The sequence below is a fragment of the Cataglyphis hispanica genome, chromosome 14 (assembly GCF_021464435.1).
Source record: "Cataglyphis hispanica isolate Lineage 1 chromosome 14, ULB_Chis1_1.0, whole genome shotgun sequence".
Taxonomy (NCBI): Eukaryota; Metazoa; Arthropoda; class Insecta; order Hymenoptera; family Formicidae; genus Cataglyphis; species Cataglyphis hispanica.
In genome coordinates this window covers 616,643-642,149 of record NC_065967.1, presented here as the reverse complement: position 1 = coordinate 642,149, position 25,507 = coordinate 616,643, and the positions used below count along the sequence as shown (strand labels likewise).

The 25,507-nt window shown below is 35.2% G+C and overlaps 6 protein-coding genes across 11 annotated transcripts; 3 read left to right on the top strand and 3 right to left on the bottom strand.

Annotated features, from left to right (window-relative positions):
- Positions 1-108: 108 nt before the first annotated feature.
- LOC126854840 (eukaryotic translation initiation factor 2 subunit 1) lies at positions 109-1,998 on the bottom strand. Of its 2 annotated transcripts, none has more exons than XM_050601941.1 (6): positions 1,813-1,998; positions 1,290-1,532; positions 986-1,217; positions 676-908; positions 464-579; positions 109-387 (listed from the first exon to the last, which is right to left on the bottom strand). In XM_050601941.1, exons 2-6 carry the CDS (start codon positions 1,525-1,527, stop codon positions 160-162), a joined length of 1,047 nt encoding a protein of 348 aa, XP_050457898.1. In that variant the 5' UTR covers positions 1,528-1,532; positions 1,813-1,998; the 3' UTR covers positions 109-159. The 2 variants fall into 2 exon arrangements, with proteins under 2 accessions (XP_050457898.1, XP_050457897.1); XM_050601940.1 differs by having other exon boundaries at positions 1,793-1,997.
- Positions 1,999-2,118: 120 nt separating this feature from the next.
- On the top strand, positions 2,119-8,721 carry LOC126854839 (ubiquitin carboxyl-terminal hydrolase 20). Of its 3 annotated transcripts, none has more exons than XM_050601938.1 (5): positions 2,119-2,268; positions 2,697-3,344; positions 3,625-5,394; positions 5,486-5,757; positions 5,888-8,721. In XM_050601938.1, the coding sequence occupies exons 2-5, from the start codon at positions 2,923-2,925 to the stop codon at positions 6,193-6,195; spliced, it is 2,772 nt and encodes a 923-aa protein (XP_050457895.1). In that variant the 5' UTR covers positions 2,119-2,268; positions 2,697-2,922; the 3' UTR covers positions 6,196-8,721. The 3 variants fall into 3 exon arrangements, with proteins under 3 accessions (XP_050457895.1, XP_050457894.1, XP_050457896.1); XM_050601937.1 differs by having other exon boundaries at positions 2,664-3,344; XM_050601939.1 differs by having other exon boundaries at positions 2,129-2,181.
- Positions 8,722-8,887: 166 nt separating this feature from the next.
- On the top strand, positions 8,888-14,388 carry LOC126854851 (vesicular inhibitory amino acid transporter). Its single transcript, XM_050601965.1, has 4 exons — positions 8,888-9,456; positions 9,785-10,097; positions 10,172-10,304; positions 10,581-14,388. Exons 2-4 carry the CDS (start codon positions 9,802-9,804, stop codon positions 11,763-11,765), a joined length of 1,614 nt encoding a protein of 537 aa, XP_050457922.1. The 5' UTR covers positions 8,888-9,456; positions 9,785-9,801; the 3' UTR covers positions 11,766-14,388.
- A 147-nt stretch (positions 14,389-14,535) lies between these two features.
- On the bottom strand, positions 14,536-19,595 carry LOC126854850 (uncharacterized protein MAL13P1.304-like). Of its 2 annotated transcripts, none has more exons than XM_050601963.1 (8): positions 19,443-19,595; positions 18,533-18,607; positions 18,256-18,468; positions 17,912-18,073; positions 17,680-17,832; positions 17,508-17,604; positions 17,169-17,393; positions 14,536-17,088 (listed from the first exon to the last, which is right to left on the bottom strand). In XM_050601963.1, the coding sequence occupies exons 2-8, from the start codon at positions 18,605-18,607 to the stop codon at positions 15,857-15,859; spliced, it is 2,157 nt and encodes a 718-aa protein (XP_050457920.1). In that variant the 5' UTR covers positions 19,443-19,595; the 3' UTR covers positions 14,536-15,856. The 2 variants fall into 2 exon arrangements, with proteins under 2 accessions (XP_050457920.1, XP_050457921.1); XM_050601964.1 differs by having other exon boundaries at positions 17,680-17,829.
- Positions 19,596-19,780: 185 nt separating this feature from the next.
- LOC126854864 (tRNA-uridine aminocarboxypropyltransferase 2) lies at positions 19,781-21,521 on the top strand. Of its 2 annotated transcripts, none has more exons than XM_050601981.1 (5): positions 19,781-20,153; positions 20,282-20,443; positions 20,517-20,721; positions 20,866-21,068; positions 21,305-21,521. In XM_050601981.1, the coding sequence occupies exons 1-5, from the start codon at positions 20,068-20,070 to the stop codon at positions 21,432-21,434; spliced, it is 786 nt and encodes a 261-aa protein (XP_050457938.1). In that variant the 5' UTR covers positions 19,781-20,067; the 3' UTR covers positions 21,435-21,521. The 2 variants fall into 2 exon arrangements, with proteins under 2 accessions (XP_050457938.1, XP_050457939.1); XM_050601982.1 differs by having other exon boundaries at positions 19,783-20,153; positions 20,541-20,721.
- Positions 21,522-21,623: 102 nt separating this feature from the next.
- Positions 21,624-25,331, bottom strand: LOC126854863 (protein arginine N-methyltransferase 7). The gene is made up of 10 exons (XM_050601980.1): positions 25,184-25,331; positions 24,750-25,019; positions 24,492-24,641; positions 24,211-24,432; positions 23,904-24,133; positions 23,623-23,752; positions 23,306-23,535; positions 22,551-23,106; positions 22,311-22,468; positions 21,624-22,021 (listed from the first exon to the last, which is right to left on the bottom strand). Exons 2-10 carry the CDS (start codon positions 24,921-24,923, stop codon positions 21,766-21,768), a joined length of 2,106 nt encoding a protein of 701 aa, XP_050457937.1. The 5' UTR covers positions 24,924-25,019; positions 25,184-25,331; the 3' UTR covers positions 21,624-21,765.
- Positions 25,332-25,507: the final 176 nt, after the last annotated feature.

The following is a 25,507-nucleotide window of genomic DNA, read 5'->3' as shown; positions in this document are numbered from 1 at the left end:
TTTACACCTTTTATTACTATATTTATTGAAAAACCGCGCTAGTACGTTTAACCAAGCAATAGAACACTTTATTAAAGACTAGCTGCAATAAAAAAAAACACATGCGAATATCTGCCCATTTTATCAAATGTGTACTTTATTATTCGAATATATAAGAATTCAATTCTCTTCCTCAGAAATGTCTCCCTCTTTATCATTATGCTCTTCGCCTTTATTGTTATATTCAATTTTGCTGTTCTGTTCGGCTCCTTCGTCGCCGCTGAAATCGCCCTCCATTCCCTCTACTTCCTCCTCGTCATCGTCGCCAGCGACTTCCGCATTTTCGAGTTCTGCTCGTTCCATCTGGCGCGCTAATTCTGCCTCGTCCGTCGCGGTAACAACCTTTGGCTGAAAGAAAAAAGAGAATTTTACTTGCGGCATATAAAAACAGAATTAAATAAATGTATTCATTCGGAAAACTTACTGCCATTTGGACATTGAATACACCCCCGAGTGACGTTATTTTATTCTGAATAACTTCGATTGCGTCTCCTAATGCCTTTAATCCATCCTGTTTTTCCGGTGTAGATGTCGTCATAACTAAAAGTTAGCATTCAATAAAATATAATATTATAATTTACTACACGTGCATAAATATTCTTAATTTTTTTTTAAAGAATATAATATAATACATACCATACAAGGGAGGAGCAATTAAATTGATTTTTATAGGTAATTCGTCAGTAGAGAGAGCTAAGCCAGCCTTCAATGCAGTCTTTACAGCATCAATACCTTCATAGCCGTAACATGCTACTTCCACATCTGCTCTAATTTTGACAGCTTGCGAGGTGAGTTTCCGTTTGATATTATTTAACAATACTTCTTTCGTATGCTCATCGAGGCCACATTCTGCTAAAATGGAAGGATCCCTGAAAATTGTTAATATTCATAAATATATATTCACACTATACAATTATTTTATCATATGCAGCTGATGTCTTTTTACAATACTGATTGCTTGAAGAAATCATAAGCAGATGCTTTCTGTTTCTTATATTTTTCTTCAAAATGCCAGGCTGTCTTCTGATATAATTCTTCTAATTGATCATCATTGTCATAATGTAACAATTCTGCTACATGTCTTAAAATTGAATTAACAGCTTTAGCTTTAGCATATCTCTCTGTACACTTTTCCACATCTTCAGCAGACACACGACGCTTGCTGAGATCAATATAACCTTTTCCAAAAAATATATATATCGTAAACATTGAATCACATAAATCAATAAAATTTGATAAATTGTAGTTACCTTTTTCTTTATCCACTCGAATGACGACAACTGGTTCAGTTTTGCCTACTCGAATGAGTTTGTTAATAGACCTAATACGTCTTCTGGATAATTCAGAGAGCAAGATCATGCCCTCAATGTTGTTGTACTCCAATAAGTGCACATATGCACCCATCTCAGCTATACTGCGCACATTTACCATCACAACATCTTCCACTTCTGGATATTTTTCTTTATAAAATCGACACGACAACACCATATTTGCTAAAAAAGTATGTGAAATCTAGCATCAATATACAATATGCAGTGTCAAAAATGATATCTCAGACATCTTAATATATTAAGTATTAAATAATGTCAGCTATAAATACTATGTAAAGAAAGTATGCTAACAACAATAGCGCGTGAGAGATGAAAAAGTTTTAAATTAAAATGTTTATTAAAAAATTAAAAAAAGTCATAGGTTAATTGTTGTAGGTTAGCATTAGCAAAGCTGATAGTGTCAATACCACTCCAATCGTTACCTAAATAAGTATACTCTCACACAATGATCTTTCTTCTATTTTTATCAACGTAGAAATATAACAAGTATATTAGTATAGACACTCTTTCTACTTTTCTCTTTATTAAACTTCCATCCTCCACAGGACGCAAATCACGCAATACCACGTTTCGCTATGGACACTCGCAGTTGCTCGCAGTCGACATTTTTAATCTTTGGCATCCAGTTTGAATGGCCTTGAACGTAGATAGTGTTTTAATTCATTTCTCATAGATGGCAGTAAGAATGCTCACAAAATCGCTTATCATAGACATCTAAGTCTATAGTATTTATAACGGCTAATCGCAAATTGACGGATATTTTGAAGAGGAACTGAGAGGAATGACTGTGAAAACATCTGTCAACATTGCAGTAAATAATAAAATAGTATTCATTGTGGTCCTGAACCCTATCTCAGATTATACATTGAGAATTGAAATTTGATTAATCAGCAGAAAGGTATTTTAGGTTCTCTTGTTTTGATTAGTTAAATTCCAATCTTTAAACTTCAATATGTAGTCTAATGCGAACTTTAGGTCCGATTTATATGCACAGGACAAAATTGCTTTTCATGTAAAACCGCAGGTCGACCAATCAAGGTAAAGAATCATTACCTTTAATTGGTCAATCGAACGTTTCGAAATATTTGCAAACACTAGGTAAAATAATATATCTATGATGATATCGTTTAATTTAGACTCGCGATGGCCGCGATTAGTTAATTTCTCCGCACGTACGTTTCATGAGATTGCACAAATCCGTCTGGATAAACCTTAACAGTTCGTTTAGATAGATATGTATATACACACCTGTCCTTCAATGACAATCATTTTTGTGCGCGACATTCGCGACAGTTAATTACGGTGCGTGCGACATGTCCCGGTCAGGTTAGAGAGGAGAAGAGTGACGTTACGATGATCAACATCAGCGAGATAGCGCAACGATAGCATCACTGACGACGATGACAATGACACGTGTTGTCACGAATGAGGCATAGTTAGGACGTTAATCCCGACTGCGTGTAAAAGCGACGACGGTATTGTACACGTCGTTGGAAAGAAACGGCGTTACGCGAAGTCGTTCTGATCGAAGAAGAAGACGATTCTGGGAAAGATGCCGTTAGTCGTGAGAAACTGCCCGCATCTGGCCAACCGCAGCGATCTCGCCTTCATCGAGGCGATGATGACGCGGGAGGAGCGTTTCGCCAAGTGTAGCGATTGCGACATTTCGGGACCGAATCTCTGGCTTTGCCTGTTCCCCGACTGCCGCTGGATCGGCTGCGCCGAGACGCATCTCGACCACAGTACCATTCATAATCAGAACTATCCGAGCCACTGCGCTCACATGAATCTGTCTACCAAGAGAATCTGGTGTTATGCTTGCAAGAGCGAAGCTATCGCCAAACATGTGCCGTCACCTCCATTGTCACCTACGCAAGTAGAGTTCAAAACTATGAACAACAAGTTTGCCGGGGACGCACCTGGTGGTAGCCTCGACTCTAAACTGGATGGCTTGGACAGATTGATGTTTGATAAGTGAGTATAAATGAGAATAATATAATATTATTTTCATTATATATATAAAAATTTCATAAGAAATTGTATTAAATTATTTAATTAAACAGTTGTCTGAATTAATATTTCAAAGCTTTGACAACTGGGATGAGAAATAGATCGTGAAAAATTTTGTTTACATTTTTAATAATAATAAAATTCAGGGATGATTGCAATATTTCTAAACAAATATAATTAAAAAATGAGAATTAAACTTATAACTTTGTTAACATAAATCTTGTATGTTCTTTTTCTTTCATAGATTTTATGGAGACTGGTCTGTAAACAGAATTAATTCGGAAAAAATAAATTCGTTCAATGAACGATCCAGAGATTCCCCCGATAGTACAGATTCAGATGAGAGCAAAGACTTCTCCGGAAAGCCGAGAGGTTTAGTGGGCTTGCAGAATATTGGCAACACATGTTATATGAATGCAGCGCTGCAAGCTCTATCCAATGTGTCTCCCTTGACACAATTCTTCTTGGAATGCGGTCATATAGTCAATTACATGTCGAAAGACAGAAAACCTGGGTTGAGTCTAAGCTATCTGAATCTCATTCGGGATATGTGGAATAAAAAGACTAGAGGATATGTCGTGCCGCACGGTATTCTATCAGGTATTAGGACAGTCCATCCTATGTTCAGAGGATATCATCAACATGATACTCAAGAATTTCTCAGATGTTTCATGGATCAATTGCACGAGGAGCTGAAAGAGCATATCGAAGACGACAGAGATATTCAGCTGCGACTTAAAGGACTGGGCGATCACTCGTCGGAGGACGAGGACGAGACCGAGATAGACGGCAATGCGTCCAGTCAATCCGACGCCGAGTACGAAACTTGTGACTCGGGCGTAAGCGAACAGAGCTCGCTGAGTGACGAAGGTGAACGCGGCACGAAGAGACGGTATTCTCGAGTGTCGCAGACGGAGAAATTGCGTAACAAATTCACCAACAGAAATTTGAAAAAATCGAACATGGAGCCGGGATTGTCGACGTTTGCTCTACAGCAACGTTCTCCGCAAAACTCACCGGCTAAGCATCGCACCAAGAAGCAAATGAAAACGCGCAGCATTATCAGCGACACGTTCGATGGTAAGCTCCTCAGTAGCGTGCAATGTCTGACGTGCGATAGAATTTCCACGCGAGTGGAGACTTTTCAAGATTTGTCCTTACCCATTCCGAGTAGAGATCACATCGATATGTTGCACCAGGGATCGCTGACACCGCAGAAGGCTGGACCATGCTCTGACGTAGTCTATGTGACCAATCAGTCAGGATGGATATCGTGGTTCCTGCAGTGGATGCGCTCGTGGTTCTGGGGACCAGTGGTCAGTCTGCACGATTGCCTATCTGCATTTTTTAGCGCTGATGAGCTCAAAGGCGACAACATGTATAGCTGTGAGAAATGCAATAAGCTACGCAATGGCATAAAATTCTCCAAAGTTCTGGAACTGCCCGAGATTTTGTGCGTTCATTTGAAGAGGTTCCGTCACGAATTAATGTTCAGCTCAAAGATTGCCAACTACGTGTCGTTTCCCCTCGAAGGTCTTGATATGCGACCATATCTGCATAAGGAGTGTGTGTCCAAAGTCACAACCTACAATTTAATATCAGTTATTTGCCATCACGGTACGGCCGGTGGCGGCCACTACACCTGTTACGCATTGAATTCAGTCACCAACAAATGGTACGAGTTCGACGATCAGTGCGTGACAGAAGTATCGCCGGAAACGGTCAAGCACTGCGAGGCATACGTGCTCTTTTACAAAAAGTGGTCCCCGGAGATGTCGCAACTGCGTGATAAAACCATGGAGCTCATAGAAATATCGTCTCGCGAGCTATCTGATTTGAACTTTTTCGTGTCGCGGCAGTGGATCAACCGCTTCAATACATTCTCCGAACCTGGTCCGATCGATAACTCCGACTTCCTGTGTCCTCATGGAGGAGTAATTCCTGTTAGGGCGCAATTCGTCGACAAGATCAGCATGCCTATACCACAAGCAGTTTGGGAATATTTGTATAATGCGTAAGTTCTCTTGATGCATAATTTTCATTCTGCGATATACAAAATTATTTTTCTATATATAAATTTTTTGTTTTTGTTCACATTATTTCAGATTTGGAGGAGGTCCAGCTTGCACACATCTATATGAATGTCCAATCTGTGAAGAAAAGTACGAATCCTTGCAGAAACGTAGGCAATATGAGATGGAAGTATTCCAACGGTTGAATCACACTACTGACAATCACACAGCTATCTATGCATTAGCTATGGCTTGGTTGAGGCAATGGCAGAGTTTCGTCCGAGGCAAAGAGACACAGCCACCAGGACCAATTGATAATAATTCCATCGTTGTAAATAAAAATGGACAAAATAGTCTTAAAATTGGTAAGTTTCCTTTCATTTATTCGAGAAAGATTATTTGTTATAAAATTTATATTTATCAAATTATGGAAAGAAATGTATATTCGTCATTTTTACTCTTTAGGTTTTACTATTTTTATGTCTTTGCTTGCAGGCTCAGATTACGGCCAAATTCCCGAAGAGTTGTGGCAATTTTTCCTGAATACATATGGCGGTGGACCAGAATTGATGCTGCATTCGTGTCAACGACCGGTGCCCGCTCAGCCTAATGTTTCTATACATTCCGTGTCGAATCCAAATTTGATAGATCCGAATCTTAAGTGTAATCGTATAGAGGCTAAGTCCAACAACAAACTTACTATGACTAGGAGCTCGGAAACGATTTCGCAACAAGACAGTGCGATCGAAAGCCTACTTTCGAGCAGCGACTCCCATCAGACACAAAGAGACGTGAGTGAATAAATCGCAAGTGAATTTTACGCAACATCCTGTTCATTGTGACAAGCATTTCCATTGGTTCTTTAAGTTAGCCTGTAAGTAATCAAATTATTAATTTTTCGCGAAATTCCGCGTTTTACGCTCAGAATAGCTTGATACTTGCTAAATTTTTATAGGCGAGATACTGGAATGCATAGTATCTACGTGTATTTTTAGTATCGTGGAAGTAAAACGATCACCGTCATTTTGCCATGATTTGAAGGAGTAAGACAATCAGATATCTTTGTACTGCATTTATGTGCAAAATTTGTAAAATTAAATTCATTATGTGCAATAAATTCGAAAGTATCTTCATCATAAAGAAAAACTACATGGGGTTATATAATTTAAGAAAATTTTTCATCAACATGCAACGACATATTAATTTTATTTGCAACAAAAACTGAAGACAAAATATTCGTTTTTGTTATAGTTCATTATTAGAAAAAATTGTTTAAGAACGCGTTGAATATCTGAATATGCGAGAGAGATACATCCTTTGTTTATTTCCAATCATCGCAATTTAAAAAATGGAATGACATTGATTGTTTTAAGTCCATTACTTTGACACTATGTGCACCGTATGACTCGTTCAGCAACGTGGAATTTCATCGTACAATTTCATTGATGGGAATATTGCATATGATGGGAAACGTAGTTATAGTACAAAAACAGATTTGCTATAGACCGTACATTATTTAAATACAAATCCTAGCTCGTATTTTTCGCCCAAAGTCTAGGCCGTAATACCGCGCGATTTCGGTATAGTTGAGGTTCACATTTTTGATGTTTATACATTCGCCGTGATGTTGTATGCGTGTGTGTGTTATTTCTGCACAGAAAGACAAATGGGTTTTCTCTTTCTCTCTTTCTTTGTTCCTCAAAGTCATGTACATAACATCGTTACTTCTTTGTTGGTGTTGTAGCATTTCATCCCGAAAAAAAAGAGAAAGTGTGGAAGACTGACAAATCGATTTTATTAAAAAAAAAAGACGTTAACTGTACGATCTATGCAGCAACTTAGTTACAAAATCAGATACGCAAAGAAGTTCGATGATCTATTTCTTTGTTTTTAAGCAAAAATTATTGTTATTATTGTTGTTATTTATATATAAGTAAATTTATTGCTGTACACATATAAGTATTTTCCACTTGCAGAGCTAACGCAAGAGAAGCTCTCGTGACAATGCAATTCACCGGTTGTCTTTGCAATCTCCTGCAAGCATAAAAAGGAATTGAGCTATGCAAGCTCTAAACTATAAATGCTTTAAGCTGTATTAAATATGCAATTAAATATGTAAATGCGAGAAAACGCGCTTCTCTCAGATATTCACAGAAATCTTTTATCTTATCTTTACACATCCTGTCAAAGTTTTTACATAATACTCAGATATTTATCACAGTTAGCACGAATGTCATCTGCATTAATCTGTAATGTCATCTGTAATGTAAGAAAGGAGATTGTAAGATAAGATGAGCGATATTTAGAGAAGATTACGATGTGCATATAATATTGAGTTAAATAGTGTTTTATTTGTATAATGCTATGATAAATATCACTTTCGATTTTTTTTGTGTGTTGCGGTAATCATTCCAATGCAACGTCTTTAATTTTGATATTATTTGATTATTTAGTCGCAGCTGGATTGTAAAACATCACTTTTATTCAGCAAACTTATATATTAAAGATAATAATAATTATTCGAATATTGCGACATAATTTTACGGTCAAATTTCTCTGTTATATATGAGAAGCGTACTTTTTATTAATTTATTAATTGCATTATTTAATCGTTTTATGCTTGCAAAAGATATGGAAAAGAATCCTATACGTTTGTGTCACGAATTACTCTTGCGGTTGTTTTCGTGCATCCTATCTCGTTAATCTGGATATATCTATATTTAAAGCGGGTATTAATTTTAATATAGCATCACGATTGCATATTGCGAAAAAGTAAAACAAACGTAGTGCAATTTGAATTTTGTTCACCGGGATGCAAACAATCGTAAAAAATTGTTGAGGCTAATTCTATATAATCTGCTATACAAAGCATAATGTTCATAATATGAATAATAAATGTATAAGTTGATTTCTTTATTTATTGAATTCTGCAGAGACTGTCATTGTCGAGCGAAATGTGCGTAACTTTAAATTAAGATTCTCAATTCTTTTTCTATATAGCTATAAAAAATTTATTACCTTATATCGTGAATCAATTCACACAACACTGGTTTACTATAAAATAACATATTTCATAAAATTATACGTAATATCGATGAAATATTTGTGAGTTTAATTAGGGTGAGCGATACAAAAATTTTCAATTTTAAGTCGCAGTATGGTAAAGGATTCCATCTCCGAAATATTGCACAATAATTGCAAGCTCATTCCATAAATTTAATTAAAAGCACCAAGAGTTTTTAGATCTAATTTATTTCTATTTGATACACAAGATTGTGCGTGATTAATAATGATATGAATAAAATGATCAAAGTGTTTCTTTCACGGCAGTTATATCTCTAAATATCGATATCAGTCCCAAGTCCTGACATTGATTTTATATCAAACTCCGAGAATCCTGCAACATTTCCCGATTAAAAAAAAATATATATATATATATATATATATATATATATATATTCGATTTATATAATTATTATTTTTTCTCTTGATAATTTTTGTATGCGCTATGATTTCACAAATCACGACAATCCGATCTTATATTTAATTGCGGGTTGAGAGAGACACAGGGGATCTTATCCCACTACCGCGTTCGGGAGAAGCGAATACGTGGATACGGCACTAGGAGAGGCACTCGCGAGATGACGATACGTCCTCTCTCGTGGACCATCGATCGAATCCTGCGCATTCGGGGGTGGCCATATTATTCCCCCGCGATCTCCCTTAAACGTCGCCGTGTATCCGCTGCTAGTCGATGCCGCGGATCGTGGGCTTCGCTGCCGCGATTTTGGCCTCGCAAGTCGCGACGTAGATCGTAGATGAACAACATCGTCATCATCATGCGGCTTTGTAATCCAAAGTAGTTAGGCAGCGCGCTCTCGTTCCGATTTCCACTCCTTTTCTTCCCTCATTCTTCTTCATGAAGCCTCGCTTTCGTCCGGGGTCGTTTTTAGTTTAATCATTTTTACGCGTCGTCTTTAACTAGGATCGGTCGTCGCGAATCAGACAAGCGAGATCTCGTAGGAGGAACGTCCAAGGCGGACACCAGATTCGCTATTCTTTCGGTAAGCATGATTTTTTCATTGATAACGCATTAGTACATTACTTGAGCTATATAAGGCTCTAACGATAAGATGTTTCACACACCGTAGTTCCTATAGCGATGAAGAAGTCTGCTCGATATGCAATTACAAACCCCAGCATATCTTCGTTTCATTCACTGATAATTTATACATCGTATTCGTATTTTAAATCTGATATAATTAATGTCTTATACTTCATCATGTCTTGCCCCAAGATATATACTTATCCTTCAATTCCTCGATCATTGTAGCCGTGTTTTTGTGTGAAAAATTACGGGTAAGGAATCATGAGTAAATGTGCTCGCCGTAGAAGCAACAGATAGAGAAATGGCGAATTTCCGTGGATTTTATATACCCTCCTTCGGAGCAACGGTCAATGTCGCCTGGGAAACCTTGAAGGCCAAATGGCCGGAAAACAGTCCGTGTATGGAGCTGATCCGCGGCGGTGGCAGCGGTGGCATGGGCCAAGGACAATCTCAAGGCCGCGACAGTCAGGGCCAGTTCAAGTCCTTCGATGAGGGCCGCGACAATACCGAGATGATGACCATGAACGGGGACCAGGCGTATCGGGATCAGAACAACGTGGCGATCGCCGAGGATTCCTTCAGCTATCAAAGAAACGGGTAAAGGAAACACATCGCTTCCAAGTTGGATTTGAAGTCCTTATTCGAATCTAACGTAATCACTCCGATTTCAGGGATAAAGTTAAAACCGGAAGCATAAGCAGCGGCGACTTTAGCGAGTACGACGAGGGCGGCGGAGAGTTCGGTGGGCCGGGTGTCAAGATCAATGAATGGCAAGCCGCTTGGAACGTTACAAATGCTATCCAGGTATTGTAGGATAAAAAAAATAGTGTCTCCGATAATTCGATTAGAATCAATGCAATCTTTCATTCAAAAGAAAGAAACTAAAAAAAATCATTATTATAATAAAATAGTGCTATTACAATTTTATAGCAATTATTAATAATTATGTCATAATAGGATTATTATATATTTTAAACGGGATTATTATATTTATTAAACGCATAATTGCAACTATGTAATTATGCGCTTTTCTGTTAATCTCACTTAAATACACTGGTTTACTTGTGCATTGTTCCTCAGGGAATGTTCATCGTTTCTCTGCCATTCGCCGTTTTACGTGGCGGTTATTGGGCGATCGCCGCGATGATCGGCATCGCGCACATCTGTTGCTACACCGGCAAGATCCTTGTCGAGTGCCTGTACGAGCTGGATTCGGTGACGGGTCAGCGTGTGCGCGTACGAGATTCGTACGTGGCCATCGCCAAGGAATGCTTCGGGCCAAGATGGGGCGCACGCGCCGTCAACATCGCGCAAATCATCGAGCTGCTGATGACTTGCATCTTGTATGTAGTTGTCTGCGGCGACCTGATGATCGGGTCGTTCCCCGAGGGTGTGATCGACACCCGCAGCTGGATGATGCTGATCGGTATATTTCTGCTGCCGCTTGGTTTCCTCAAATCGCTGCAGCACGTGTCCGTGCTGAGCTTCTGGTGTACGATGTCTCATCTCTTCATCAATGCGATCATCATCGGTTACTGCATCTTGGAGATCGGTGACTGGGGCTGGTCGAAGGTGAAGTGGACGATCGACATGGAGAATTTTCCGATCTCGCTCGGCGTGATAGTCTTCAGTTACACATCACAGATCTTCCTACCGACCCTTGAAGGCAATCTCATCGATCGCTCCAAGTTCGACTGGATGTTGAATTGGAGTCACATCGCCGCAGCTGCATTCAAGTCGCTCTTCGGTTGGATCTGCTTTCTGACTTTTCAGAATGACACGCAACAGGTGATCACCAACAACTTGCACTCAGCCGGTTTCAAAGGTTTGGTGAATCTATGCCTGGTCATCAAAGCGGTGCTCTCATATCCGTTGCCGTATTACGCAGCCTGCGAGCTCCTAGAACGCGCCTTCTTCCGCGGTCGACCGAAAACGATCTTCCCGACCATCTGGACGGTGGATCGTGAGCTCAAGGTCTGGGGTCTGGCTTGGCGAGTCGGCGTGATCGTGTTCACTATTTTGATGGCGATCTTCATACCGCACTTCAGCATATTGATGGGTTTCATCGGTTCCTTCACCGGCACTATGCTCTCATTTATCTGGCCTTGTTACTTTCATCTGAAGCTGAAGAGAAATTCGATGGAATGGAGCGCCGTCGCATACGATTGCTTCGTCATCTTTCTCGGTATTCTCTTCGGTGTGATCGGCGTCTACGATTCTGGCTCTGCGCTGATCAATGCCTTCGAGATCGGTTTACCCTTCTGAGCGATCTTGCGCCAATTAGGTTTTATGTTGTTGTTCTTGTCTTGTACCGAAATGATATTACGCTCTCGAGAGCTGTCGAAATATTCGATTCTAATATGCTTGATATTCATGCATTAATTGTTGATGCATACGGGAGACTATATGAAAAGATACTTTAAAACGATAATTTTGATAGAAAATTGCTGTAGGAAAATATATTTTCTACTAAAAATTAAAAAGTTCTTTCTCTAAATAATATTCTGATCTGACGGAGAACTTATTTACAAAATGTCGTAATAATATATATTAGAAAGATATACATGCGAAATTTCCCTCTGAATTTCAGTCGCTAATAAAATTTCTTAAAAGAGATATATATTCTCCAACTCTAAAATGCATCAGTAAGAATCAAACATTTCATATGCTCGAAAATAATTAACATAAGAATTTTGTATCTATATTTCTCGCCATTATTTTTATTGTCTTTTTAGTGTTGCATAATTTTGTTTCTATTATTGTTAACATAACGAGGATATTCTGAATTTTTCTTTAAAATAATTTTAAATCGATTCAATCGATTAAAGTGCAAGAGAGCACTGTCTTCCATTCGCGTAAAAGTATAATCTGTGCTTGTATTTGTAATGACATGCGTTTTCCGCACGACAAATTTACATTCAAATAATCAACATATCCAAAATTGTTTTCTCTACTGTAATAGCAGACTGTTATGATCTATTTTTAGAAACGTAAAAATTCAAAATTAGACGAAAACGTACTATTTTCAATTAGTATGTAATTGCAGTATTCATTTTCGAAAGGAGAAAATCACCGGCTCTCTAAGTGGCGTAATTTGAAGTTCTATTGTATATTTCAATTTTATCAGGATTGTAACATATCTGTAACGCGAATGTGGGGTTTATCCGTCTTCCAATCCCCGATTTGTTTTACATTCGGGAGAATAGTAGAATAAAACGAGAGAGAGTGAGAAAGAGAGAAATCTAGGGCGTCATTAAACGTGACAATATCTCACGATGTCTTCCACGATGCAACAGTAAGCAGAGCGCAGTCTAACTTACTAGTTGACTACTGTTACAGTTTTTTGGATTTTATAATTGTATGTATCACTCTGCGAAGTTGTATAATCGTATATAATTTTTATGCGACGCATCGAATCACGACGACGGGATGTGTGTAGCCGCGATCGATCGATCTTGATCGCGATTTTTGCGGACAAAAATTATTATAGCGATTATGATGAACGCGATGAATCTCTGTCAAATAATTTTTGGAATAGAGCCCGTCCCTTCGTTGCGTAAACGATGCGCGGACAATTATATACAACCGTACAGTACAATTAGTTATATAATCCAAGGTCTTCCAAGAGATCCTATAGATCACATTAGCTTAAGGAATGAGTATAGAACAACGTAGTTGTTCCGTGAAGCTGCAGAATGCTGCGGAAAAGCAGATAAATCTACATTTTGCAAAATTCTACACAAAGATAGTTAGAGTTTCATACTATATATTTTTGAATTCCGAAATCGTTAAAGATATTTACAAATCTATGGATCTTTTTATAGCGGTTGAGTTTTCTCGAAATTTTTTAGCAATATAGATTTTTCATATATATATTGTAGATCTGTAGACTTACAGATTGTTGACTCCATTCAAATCAAATTTTCTTTCCTTTGAATTTACTATTTCGCACTTTTTTTTCTCTGTCGAAGCTACATATCTGCGTATGTTCTGCAGACACGGAAAATTTGCAGATTAAAGCGCGTTAATAATTGTGAAACGAGTCTTCCAATAATGTCTTCCAGAACGACAATATTAATGAAAATAATATAACATATAATATTATACAATAATGACATAATGATGTATTACTATTTATTGAAGGGCAGGATCTTTGTCGAATGATATTAAGCGTTATGTTGAATGCTGTAGATGTTAAGCGTTAACTCGTAAGGCTACATGGGGGTCATGCATAATTGATGTTTCATATCAATGAATATATCAATGATACATAATGTAAGTAAAGTCTCACGCTGTTCACGAAATCAGATTTAGATCGTTATCGAGGGATCATCCTACTTCTTTATATCGACAATAATTATCAAAAGCGGTTGAGTGAGGATTGTATTGGAATCTTCTCTTCGTGGTCGCAAAATAACGATAGACCTAGTATTTGACATTTGTCCTATGAAACTATGAATTTTTTGCTTTGACGTATCCCGTTATCAGTCTGAAAGAAAAAAAAAATAGAACGAATGTCGCAACGTAAAAATCTGTTGTAGAGATTTAGAGAAATAGTTGATCTATTTCTGAATTATGGAGGCGAACCACAAAGAGATATTCCGCAAGCTAATATTTTAATGCGGACAAATATAGGCTTTTAAAACGCTTCTGCAGAAATATTCGTATTTCGTGGCGTTTCGAGAAGGGCAAAACCTCATCGGTGTTGTGTAGGCAAAATATATCTATAAACGTTATAAAACGATGTAAAGCGGTCTCGTATTACGAGAAATATGAAAATACATTATCCAATGTGAATACGAGAAGTGTGATAATATATTGACAAAATTTTACAAATGTATACTTCACTTCGCCCAGTAATATTATCATTTTATATCTTTCTTTGAAGTATAAATTACAAAAATGAAAATGTTATTCAATAGTAAATTAAATTTCTTATGTAATTTTATTTTAAACTTTTCTTACTTGCTCAATTGTATCTAAGGGGAAAAGGATATCTCATTGGGTAGATATCTAATTAATGTATATAATTAGATTTATTTTATTAACAACGTTTTTATTATAATTTTTTATTATAATTTTTTTTTCATGTTAGAATAACCTTAGAAATGCAAAAGCTATGGCTAAAAGTAACAAAATTATGGAGGCTTAAAATTTTCAAATATTGAATATATGGCAACACCACCTTTCCTAACAATTAGAAAAGCAAAAAATATCTAATAATAGCTTTGAGAGAAATGTTTTTGAAAAAGAAACTTTTATCTATACATTATCGTCATTTTCGACGAATCTCGATTACTAGTTTATAAATCTAGTATTCCTAGAATATATATATATATATATATAAAGTATAAAAAATTAATAATTAAATGTATGCGTATAATTTATATGATTTTACTCTTTTAAGGAAATTTAACTTTATCAATTAAACAATGATTTCAGTTGCTTGTGAGCCTCCAAAAATCATTTAAAAATCAACGAATCATAAAAGCATGAGAAAAAAACAAAAACATAAATAAAATTAGATAATGAAAGATGTATATATAAATAAATATCTAATTATAAACTCAAATAACACATCAATCGATAACAGTTATTTTTGCTAGATTATCGTATCATATAATTATTGACTGTTATATCTAGTTAGAATGTCTGTTAATCTCACAGCTTTCGTTAATATAAAACATCCCGTTTTTTTATTGCTCTTATGCCAATTATAAAAATATTCTTTGATTGTCACATGAACAGGGAAAGAATAAATTTTCTTTCGTTACAATGTAAAAACTCGGAGATGTTGCATATAGTAATTATTATTCTGTTATACTTCTTCATTACAAAAGTGCTACACTTCTATTAACGTGAAATTGTTCATATACATATATATATATATATATATATATATGTGTGTGTTATATATATAAATGTATTATATATATCAACATACATACATACTCGAGAATGTGTCATACTACTAAATTCTAGCAGCGATCTCTCGAAAGAAAAATTAAAAATAAAATTAAACAGATAATATAACAGAGTATAAAATTCTGAAATTAAAAAATTGCGATATATTATCACTTAGTTGGAGTTAAAATCATTCGCTTTCGAATGCTTGTTCCAAAAATAAGAATTTGTTGCAAACTATATTTAAACAATTCAATATTCTCAACTTGTCTGTATTGCCATCTTGACTTTTGAGAAATATATATACGCGCATTTCAACAAATATTTATAAAAGCTTCGTCTCTTATCACATGTTATAGGTAACTTATATCTGTAACGTTTTTTACATTTTATTTTTGCATCTCTTTTTTTATATTACTCTTCAGTTTCAACCACTTTGCTTAAAGTTGCTTTTACTTTTTATATTCGTGAATTTCCTCTTGAGATTCTACCTTATCAACTGCAATGCTATTTGCAACATTGTTTTCGTTATCATTGTTCTCATCTTTGCATTCTTCAGTTTTATTAGTACATTTTATTACATCTTGTTTATTGCTGGCATTAATCTTGTCATCTACAACTGTAACTTTATCTTCTACAGCTGCAGTTTTTTTTTCTTTTAAGCTTTTATCATTGCTATCTATCTTATTATTTTGTTCCGTTGAAGAAGATACATCAGTTGAAGATGTAATTATAAGATTGTTTGTCTCCACTTTCTCCTCTGCAGAACTTTCTATATTGAGCTTAAAATCATTTTCTTGCTCATTTAAATCTTCAGTTTGCTTACTATCACAGTTATTACTTAAGATTTCTTCAATTTTCTCCATTGATGAATTATGCTCTTTATTTTCCAATATAGTTTTATCAATATCATTATTAGCATCACATGACACATTTCCCACAGATTTAATCTTATCTCTATCATTATCATTTATATCTTTCACTAATGATACATTTAAATCTGTGTTAGTAGTTTCGTACTCGGACATTGTATCTGTTTGAATAATTTGAGACTCGTCCAATTTGTTTTCCACTTCTTCGCTTATTTTACATGTTTCAATTTCGTCTTTGGACATAGGAAGGTCTGAATCTTGTAAAATAAACGCACCTTCTTCAATTGCAAACGCACCTTCTTCACTTTTTTCTATACATGAATTTAAACTGTCAATTTGATTATCTTTACTTTTTACTTCTGTACTTGCATTAAATTCATCAGAAGAAATTATATTTTCTTTTTTGTTCACAACTTCATCATTTTGTAAGGGCATTACAATATTGTCTTCAGGCTTTTGGAACTTAAATTGATTAAATTTCTGTGATTTTTGATGTTCTTTTTGCGGCGATTCTATTTCATGATGTTTCTGTGAATTTTCATTAGCATTTTCTCTTCTGATTTCTTTCTTACGAAAGTAAGGAGATTTATTGCTAAAGTCCTTCTTTTTTGGAGGCTGCGATTTTCGCGAATTAGAGAATTTTTGCGAATTATCGTGATAATTACCTTTGGCCTTATCATCATAGGATTTTGGATGTGAAAAGGATTCAGTATCAGGAGAAACCACTTCAACGTCTGAGTGACTGCTATATGTTACGCGATTTCTCTGTCGTGGTCCTACTCGACCTGTTCCAGCAATACTTAGTGAGTTTACTGAAAAGTGATTATATTGAAAAATCTTTAAATACTTTTTATATTTAAGAGAAGAAACATATTAAGAATATATATAATACCTTTGACACTCATGACTGGACCTTTCCCTTGATTCAATGTGACTTTTATGCTTTTGTCGGTGGCGACAACAGTTCTTTCGTCGGAATTGGACGATAAAGAATTTTTAATGTGTCCTTCTTGATGATGTGCGTTATTGAAACGATTTTCATAATTATTATGAAAATGCCTCGAATTTCCTCTATAGGAACGATAACCACTACGATTATGGCTTGCATAATCATTTCCTGCAAAGAGGAATTGTATGTTTGCAATAATAAGAACACAGTTTGAAATTATTCTTATGTGTGTGTGTGTATGCGTGCATACTCCTACTTATATAAATGTTTAGTAATTCTCACCATTAACATAATGTCTTCTATCAAAATCTTTATAATCCTTCTTTACATAATCTCCTAATTTAGTCTCAGATCTCGTCACCTCATTTACAATATGTGCCTGTAATAAGTACATGTATACAATCTATTGTTTCTACATAGTTAAATTGATTTTTTTACATAATGCAGCTTTCACCTTGTCATTATCCCATTCTCTACGCCAATTACCCTCAGCTGTCCTTTGTCTGCTAATACGATCTTCATCGATACGATTTCTCTCTGCTCTCCAAGCTTCGTATTCTGGCTGATGCTCATCTCTGCGATGACTTCTGGTCACTCTATAATCCTGCTTAAAAAATGAGTAAAATTTAAAAAATACATATATACAATAATTTCCTACTTACAATTTATTTGTAAGCTTTACATACCTTTTGCATTCCATCCTTTCCTCCAGATTTCCTCTTAAAATTGCCTTTTGAATGTTTCTGCCCTTTATTTGGCAAATTATCCTTTGTATTTTCCATATTGCCTTCTTCTCTCTCAGCATCGGCAAGGAAATTATATTTGGGATCAGGTGGAGGCCCTTGTCCCTATGAGAAAGCATTAATGCAAATTTAGCAATTATTGACAGTTTAAAAGATTGAAGAAGTCTATTCTTTCTTCCAAAGTTCTCAAATTTAAGAAATATTGATAAATAAAAATATTTATTAAATTAATTTGTTACTATACATTGTAAAAATTAATATAACATTTCTCTGATTCATACACACACCTGAGCAAAAGTATGAACTTTCCTTCCTTCACCACTCGCAGAATGATGTTGCTGAGGATGTTCGTGATGCTCTTTAGTAGGTTTTGGTTTATTATTTGTTTTAGGTGGATTAGAAAATTCTGGTGGCTCTTTCCTTTCAGGCCAGTCTGTAGATGGTACCATTTGTACCAATGCATTCAGTTTCGCTGCATTTTTTTTATCTTCTTCCACTTCCTATGCAACAAAACTCATTATTTCTCAAGTAGAATAATTGAATTATTAATTATTCGACTCATACCTCATGTCTTCTTCTAATCTCTTCATTCTGTTGTCTTATCTTGTTGATTTTTTCTTCAAGTGCGTTGGCTGCCATCTGCAACGTAGAGATCGCCGAATCAGCCAATTATAAATATATATATACGATAAATTATAAGCGTCGAATTATTTCCGTCTCTCATTAAAAATTCTCATCAGAAATATATCGCGGAAAAATATATATTTAAGCGCGATAATATTTCAAATCTAATGAACGATTAAATTAAACCTGCTCGCACGTATGCTCTGTACGATGAGCATTCGTGTCACGTCCCTGCAAGCTGCGAAAGGAATGTCACTTCCGAATTCTCCGTCCTTTAAATAGCAATGTCGCGGCTGAACACACACGAGATTTCGATTCATCCGCGCTACTTTGTCTAAATGCTTTATCTTATAAAAAAAAAATAGCAGAAAATCCAACCGGATCTCTTTCGACATGATCGAGACTACGCAATGTAAAAAATCAAGCTAGCCATTATTTTCGTCGCGAATGAATCGGCGATGCGCGCAAATTTGTCTCATACTGATTTGTACGATGTTGCATGCGAATGCGAAGAAAAATTTTTCAATTCGACTAACATTGACTAATATTGTGCGTACATACTATTTCGTACTTTGTTAGCGATAAAAATCTCGACAAGATCTTGTTTTAGCGATATGCATTTTATGCGCGCGCGCGTGTAATACCGTTAGAACGAATTTTTATTGCTCCAAATTTTAAAGCTAATTGGTATATATACTGATACGCGACTAATACGATATAAGGAACTTTATAATGATCATAAATATGCGTTTAGCGAGATTTAATTGGCGACTCTGTTGCAATTGCGCTTTAGGTTAAGATTAAGATGCGGTTAATAATAGGGTTAATAACATGGTTAATAATAACGTACGATAGTCGGATGCTGTAGAAATATACTGGACCGAATGATGAGTGATGAGGCAGACTGGAAGGATTCAGAACATCACACGGGATGGTTATGTCAAGTAGATACGCGATTCACTAACAAGTTCGCACTTCGAAGCTCGGAGCATCTGTCACTTCTGCGCGCCCGCACCGCTGCATCACGTGACCTTACCGACCGGTGTCGGTAATGTCACGTGATCCGTCATCTATGATATTGCTATCGTACTTAAATCACAATTAGTCCTATAATGGTCGCGTTCAACAGAGAAACCGGTCAATAGCAATCGAACGTGATTGGTTGTTACTTTTAGAACTAACAAATCAACGTTGAGTGTTGACAAGATGATAACTGAGCGCTTCTCTGCTGAACGCGTTATAAGCTATGAGTTTATAACCTATAATGAGTTATAACCTATATTTAATTTAATTTAAATAGTTTTATTATTACTATAATTATATGTATTATGCAAAAAAAGTATCGATATATGATAATCGAAATTTGACATTTTGTACTTTGCTGTGATCGCGTGAACTTAAGCGTGAACTAACCGCGATATAATGTATGAAACATCATTGAAAAATGTAAAGGATATTTTTTATAATCACTTATCATGACGAACGAAAATGATGTGTGGAATGAACTAGCGGGCATCCCCGCTGATCCTCCTGAAACAAGAGACAAATGTCAGCAATGCAAGTAAGTGTAGAAATATATGTATATATTATGGTCATACATATAAGTTGAAAATCATGCAATCCTAAAATTTTAGAACGTTTGTGAAAAGCAAAATTTTGCTAATTTTAATAATGTATATCTTTCTATAGGAGACCTGTACAAGTATGCTGGTGCCCAGGTTTACCAAAGCAACGTCTTAATCCAGCATCAAGAATAATAATCCTACAGCATCCAGCAGAGGCAAAGCGTTGTTTGCGTACAGTGCCGATGCTTGCATTAGCATTGGAATCAGGAAAGTGTTTAATCTTCAGGTGAAAGCACACATAATTAGTCAAATCATAATTAAATTTTCTGTATTCAAATCTCGATTGCATAAAATTCCAGGAAATTATTTTATTCTTGTTTAAGGGGAAAGAAGTTTCCATTGCCTAAACACGAAGGTCTACTAGAAATATTAAATGATAAGAATACTATTTTACTATATCCATCACCTGGAGCTATTGCACTTGATACACTAGATCCAGTTGGAATTAATGAACAAGAAGCATACAATTTAGTTCTGCTGGATGGAACATGGCCACAAGCAAAAGTAAATCATTATGTATTTCACATTGAATAATGTAACTTATTATTATGTAATTTAGATTTTTTCAAAGAATATTAAAGAAATTGTTTAAAAAAAAGGTGATTTATGTAAAAAATTATACAGTTTTCAATATCTATTATCTCGCAGGCAATATATCACTCGAGCCCAGCTTTATATTTTCTACGAGCTTGTAAGTTGATTGGTGTACCCACTAGTCAATATGTGATCAGAACACAGCCAACAGAAGGTTGCCTTTCGACTTTGGAAACTGGAGCGAGTGCGCTCTCTATTTTAGAAGGCGATCCTGAATTAAAAGAAAAAATGTTGGGTCCATTGCATTATTTATGTAGGCAAGTATAAGTAAATTTCTGTTAAGCTGCAATTATAAAGTATTTTCTCATTAAACAAATTAGGATTTTTTTATAGTGGTTAAAGAAAAAAATTAATCGAAAAACTTAATAATTTACGAAAAAACGACATTACACACATGCACACATATATAATTAAAAATGACTTTAAAAATAACTAACTTTGTTTTATATATAAATTGCACTAAAATTTATCAATAAATTATTTTACTTTTTAGGTTTCAGTTAGAAAATGGTGCTGTGACACACCAGAGTAAGGAATTTCTTATCAAACAAAAAAATTATCCTAAATTAATCGGCAAGAGACTCTCCAAACAATTACGCATATTACCAGATAATACTCTGTAACATAAGGACAGATTTGTACTTTTCATATATATATATATACATACATATATATATATATATATATATACATATATATATATATATATATATATATATATATATATATATATATATAAGTAGTATATTATACTATAGTATAATATTATATACTATATACTATTATATACTATAGTGTAATATATCATGATAAACTTTTATATATATATTTCTTTTGTTTACATTGATTTAGAATATCTCTAGATATGTTCACATCAATCATATTTTTTTAAACATTCATTAATACAACCAAATAAACATTTATTAATATACAATTAAATACTCATCGATATTATCAATCATTTGTTAATATCCTAAAATCAAAGTTCACTTCACCATGTTGCGGAACAAAAGTGAATGACCATGAAAGTGCATTTCTTCCTTTCATGACATCAGATATCTTATGAAATAGATGTACGCCCTGTCTTGTGTATGGATCCCAAGACATGCGCTTGCCAGGTGTCACTTCTTCGATTGGACCGCAAGATACTGACAAATCTAAATTTAATTGCCAATCTACCCATATAGCGACGCCATTGCAAGAGCCATTGCTATAAACCGAGAAATACATAATATCACTAATGAAAGATTAATATTTTTTTTATTTTTAGAAATATTCTGGTAACTGAACATATTTTCTTTTGTGTTCAATTATGAGTGAGCAAGAAAAGCAATTAAATAATTTAATAGAAATATAGTAAGTAGAAGAACAAGAGTCATAGACAAGAGCAAAAGATTCGATTCTTAGTTCGGTCACTCGCACGTTTGCTTTTCACGTTCATATGTTTCCACATTTTCGTAACATATATTTTTTAAAAATCAGAAAAAAAAGATACGTACCTTAAAATCGGAACCTCGCCTGATACTTGAATGCGCTCGAAATTTACATTTCGCGTAAGATCGAGCTCTACAATATCAAAGGATGAAGACAATGCCTTGCAAGGATACTCCCAAAGTGGTTGCGCTTCTACGGGGTTGTCACTTTTATCGCTAGACATCTGAAAATAAAATGCGATTACTCTTTTAGTCATTATGAATAAAGTACGAAAGAAGAGACGAAGTCAATAAATAGTTGCGAACTTGCACGAGCCTATCGAATGAGGACAAGTCGAAGCCTTCACAAATGCCGACTGGGGCTCTTATTTTATGCAGATCCTTGAACTCGACGGCGGCAGCTTTGATTGTTGCTATGATCGGCATTCTTGCGATGCTCGGTGGATATCTAGAAGCATGATACCAGAATATCAGATTCTCCCATGGTACAATAGAGCTCAGGAAATACGGCTCGCCGAAAATGAAGTTGATCTCGCTGGCGCCCGGTAGATCGTCAATCGATTTGACAATCCTTATCTGTTCGGAGAGCTCGTTCGTTCGTATAAACATCTCCATGGTTTTTTGCGATAGGGAGTTCTGTTCCAGCAGAAAAACTTTGGCTCCCATCTTCGCGGCCGCGAGAGCCAATAAGCAACCGTCCGAGAGGCAGAGACAGACACTATTGGAAGTAATCTTCTTCCGCAAGGCCTGTATATACTTTTTATTACGGGTCATATCGTTTAATTGACCGATACGCGTCCGTGAGTATGCAATATGCGCGTTACAATCACACACAGGCCTCGGAAAATCCGGAATTTTATCTCTGTAAAAAAAAATTTTTTTTTTTATTAATATACAATGAAGTTTGAATTGCTTTTTTTTTTATAAAATTGTTTTTTCAGATTAATAAAATGATTAAATAAAAATTTAATAATAATAATTTAGAAGATAAAAAAAGAATGTATTTTATGAAAAATACAAAGATATAAAATTTAAATATTACGAAAGTAATGGAAGCTTACATGGGTCCATTCAACAATTTAAACCAAAAGGAATATTCGTCGTGGTAACCGATAAGATTGACTTCGACGCCGCGTATGATAGGTATTTCTTCTGGGAGATAATAGACAGCCTGCATCCAATGATCTCTCCAAGGTATCAACTCTGCCGCCTCTTCTAAACGTAATTTATCTTTCTTGATGTCGTCAGGTACGCTTGGATGTTCCCATACAGGTGCACAACTCAATAATACCTACGAAAATTGTACAAAGTATAGAAATTACAAAAATAAATAAAAAAGAAAATAACAAGAATAATATATCAAGCAAGTTCATTTTACTTGATTATCTGTATCCATGTTCAGATCCCACCACATAAAAATTGCATGTGCGGTTCCACTTGCTATAGATTTTACACGCAATGATACTTTTTCATTGTACAATAAGGGCTCTTTGCCGGACCAGTCAAACCTGAAACATATTTTCTATATTAATATAATAGAAAATTAATGCAAAAATTTAATTTGTATATGTAATTCATTATTAATATATATAACTTTATATTTAAATACAATATTGATTTTTTAGAAAAATGAAAATTCCGAAAGGAGAAAATGTTTACCTAAAAATAGGCTGTGGCGGCAGTAAAGGCACAAAAGTATTGCGAGGGAGACGGGACAGTTGCATATCGTGTACTGCTGCAGCACCAGAGCATGCTTGAATAGCTGCTGGAGCATCAACCAGCATTTCTCCATTTTTAATAGGCTTCACTCGATTCCAACCACAAACTTTTGAACTCTCGACTACTTGTGCCCATACTGTTCCACTGTGTGGGACAACTATGCTACCTTCCTAATATAAAAATGCAAAATGAGTACAAATCTCGAAGCAACAAAGTTATGTATGAGCACTAATTTCTTGAGCATTACCTCGAGAAGAACTTTTTGAGCATGTCGAAATGTTGATAATGCTCCTTCGCCAATCAATTCTGTGTCGAACACTTCAGTGACTAGAATATTCGCTCGCTTTGGCATATCACCGTCTTTTCCGACTGTCATTTTCGTAGAATGTTTACGAATCAACTTAATTCTATTCTCGAAACCATTCTCCTTTATTACTTTTGCAGCACAATTGGCCATTGGTACAAAAGCCTACAATGAAACCTTTTGTATACACAAAACTTCGGAGAAAATGTCAAATTCGTATTTACCTCGCATGCTGTTACAGTGTCTGCTCCACATCTTACGGCCATCATCGATAGCAATCCCGTCCCAGTACCTATATCAAGTACATTAGCCTCTTCACCTGCTTGGTGCTTCTTCTCAATAGCAGCTTTGAGAGCGATACAATACTTCTTATTCTGCCCAAGAAAAATATGAAGAATTCTTTAATTCTGCTAGTTTAAGAATTAATGTACATAATGTCATTCAATTTTAAGAATGTAAACCAATCATAAAAAATTACTTACTCGCTCATGATCATGTAGCATATCTGCAAACGAAGACCTAGCTACTTCTTGATGATAATCATAATCTTGATCTTTTTTCTCCCACGTGGTAAGACCAGTGAGAGGATTTAAGCACTGGGTAAATACACTCATGTTTTGCTTCAATAAAAATCTTATTAAAGCAGTTTTTAACATCCAAAACACAAAAACAGATAAATAAAAGATTCATTTAAACATGTGCTAAATATTTATAATAAATATTTGCTCTCAATCTATTTCAATTCTTTGTACCTGCAAAAAAGATGATGCGTTCTAACTATATAACACTATAAATTTCAAAATACTTAATGTGTAAAAAATTAGATCTCAATCCTCTCATTACTACTTTTTTTTTTTTAATCTTGTAAAATACATAATTCTGAAGCATTGAAACATCTCTTACATAAAAAACTTACTGGCAATACATAGGACGAACTGCTATGGATAACAATGATAATATATTTAAACTACCACGTATATCTTGAATTGTCAACAATTTATGAGCTATTAGTACACTTTTATTTTCTCTCCATTCCAATGTTCCAAAAACTTTAAAAATACGAGATTTTTCCTGCAAATGTAACATTGTGAAAAAATTAATTCAGAACAACTTTTCTTATAAAAATTACTTTAGACAATTTATAATTTGACAAAATTTAACAGAACATTATTTCTAATTTTATATATTATATATCCTAAAATAGTATTATGCATTTTCTATATGTATGTATCTTACTTTA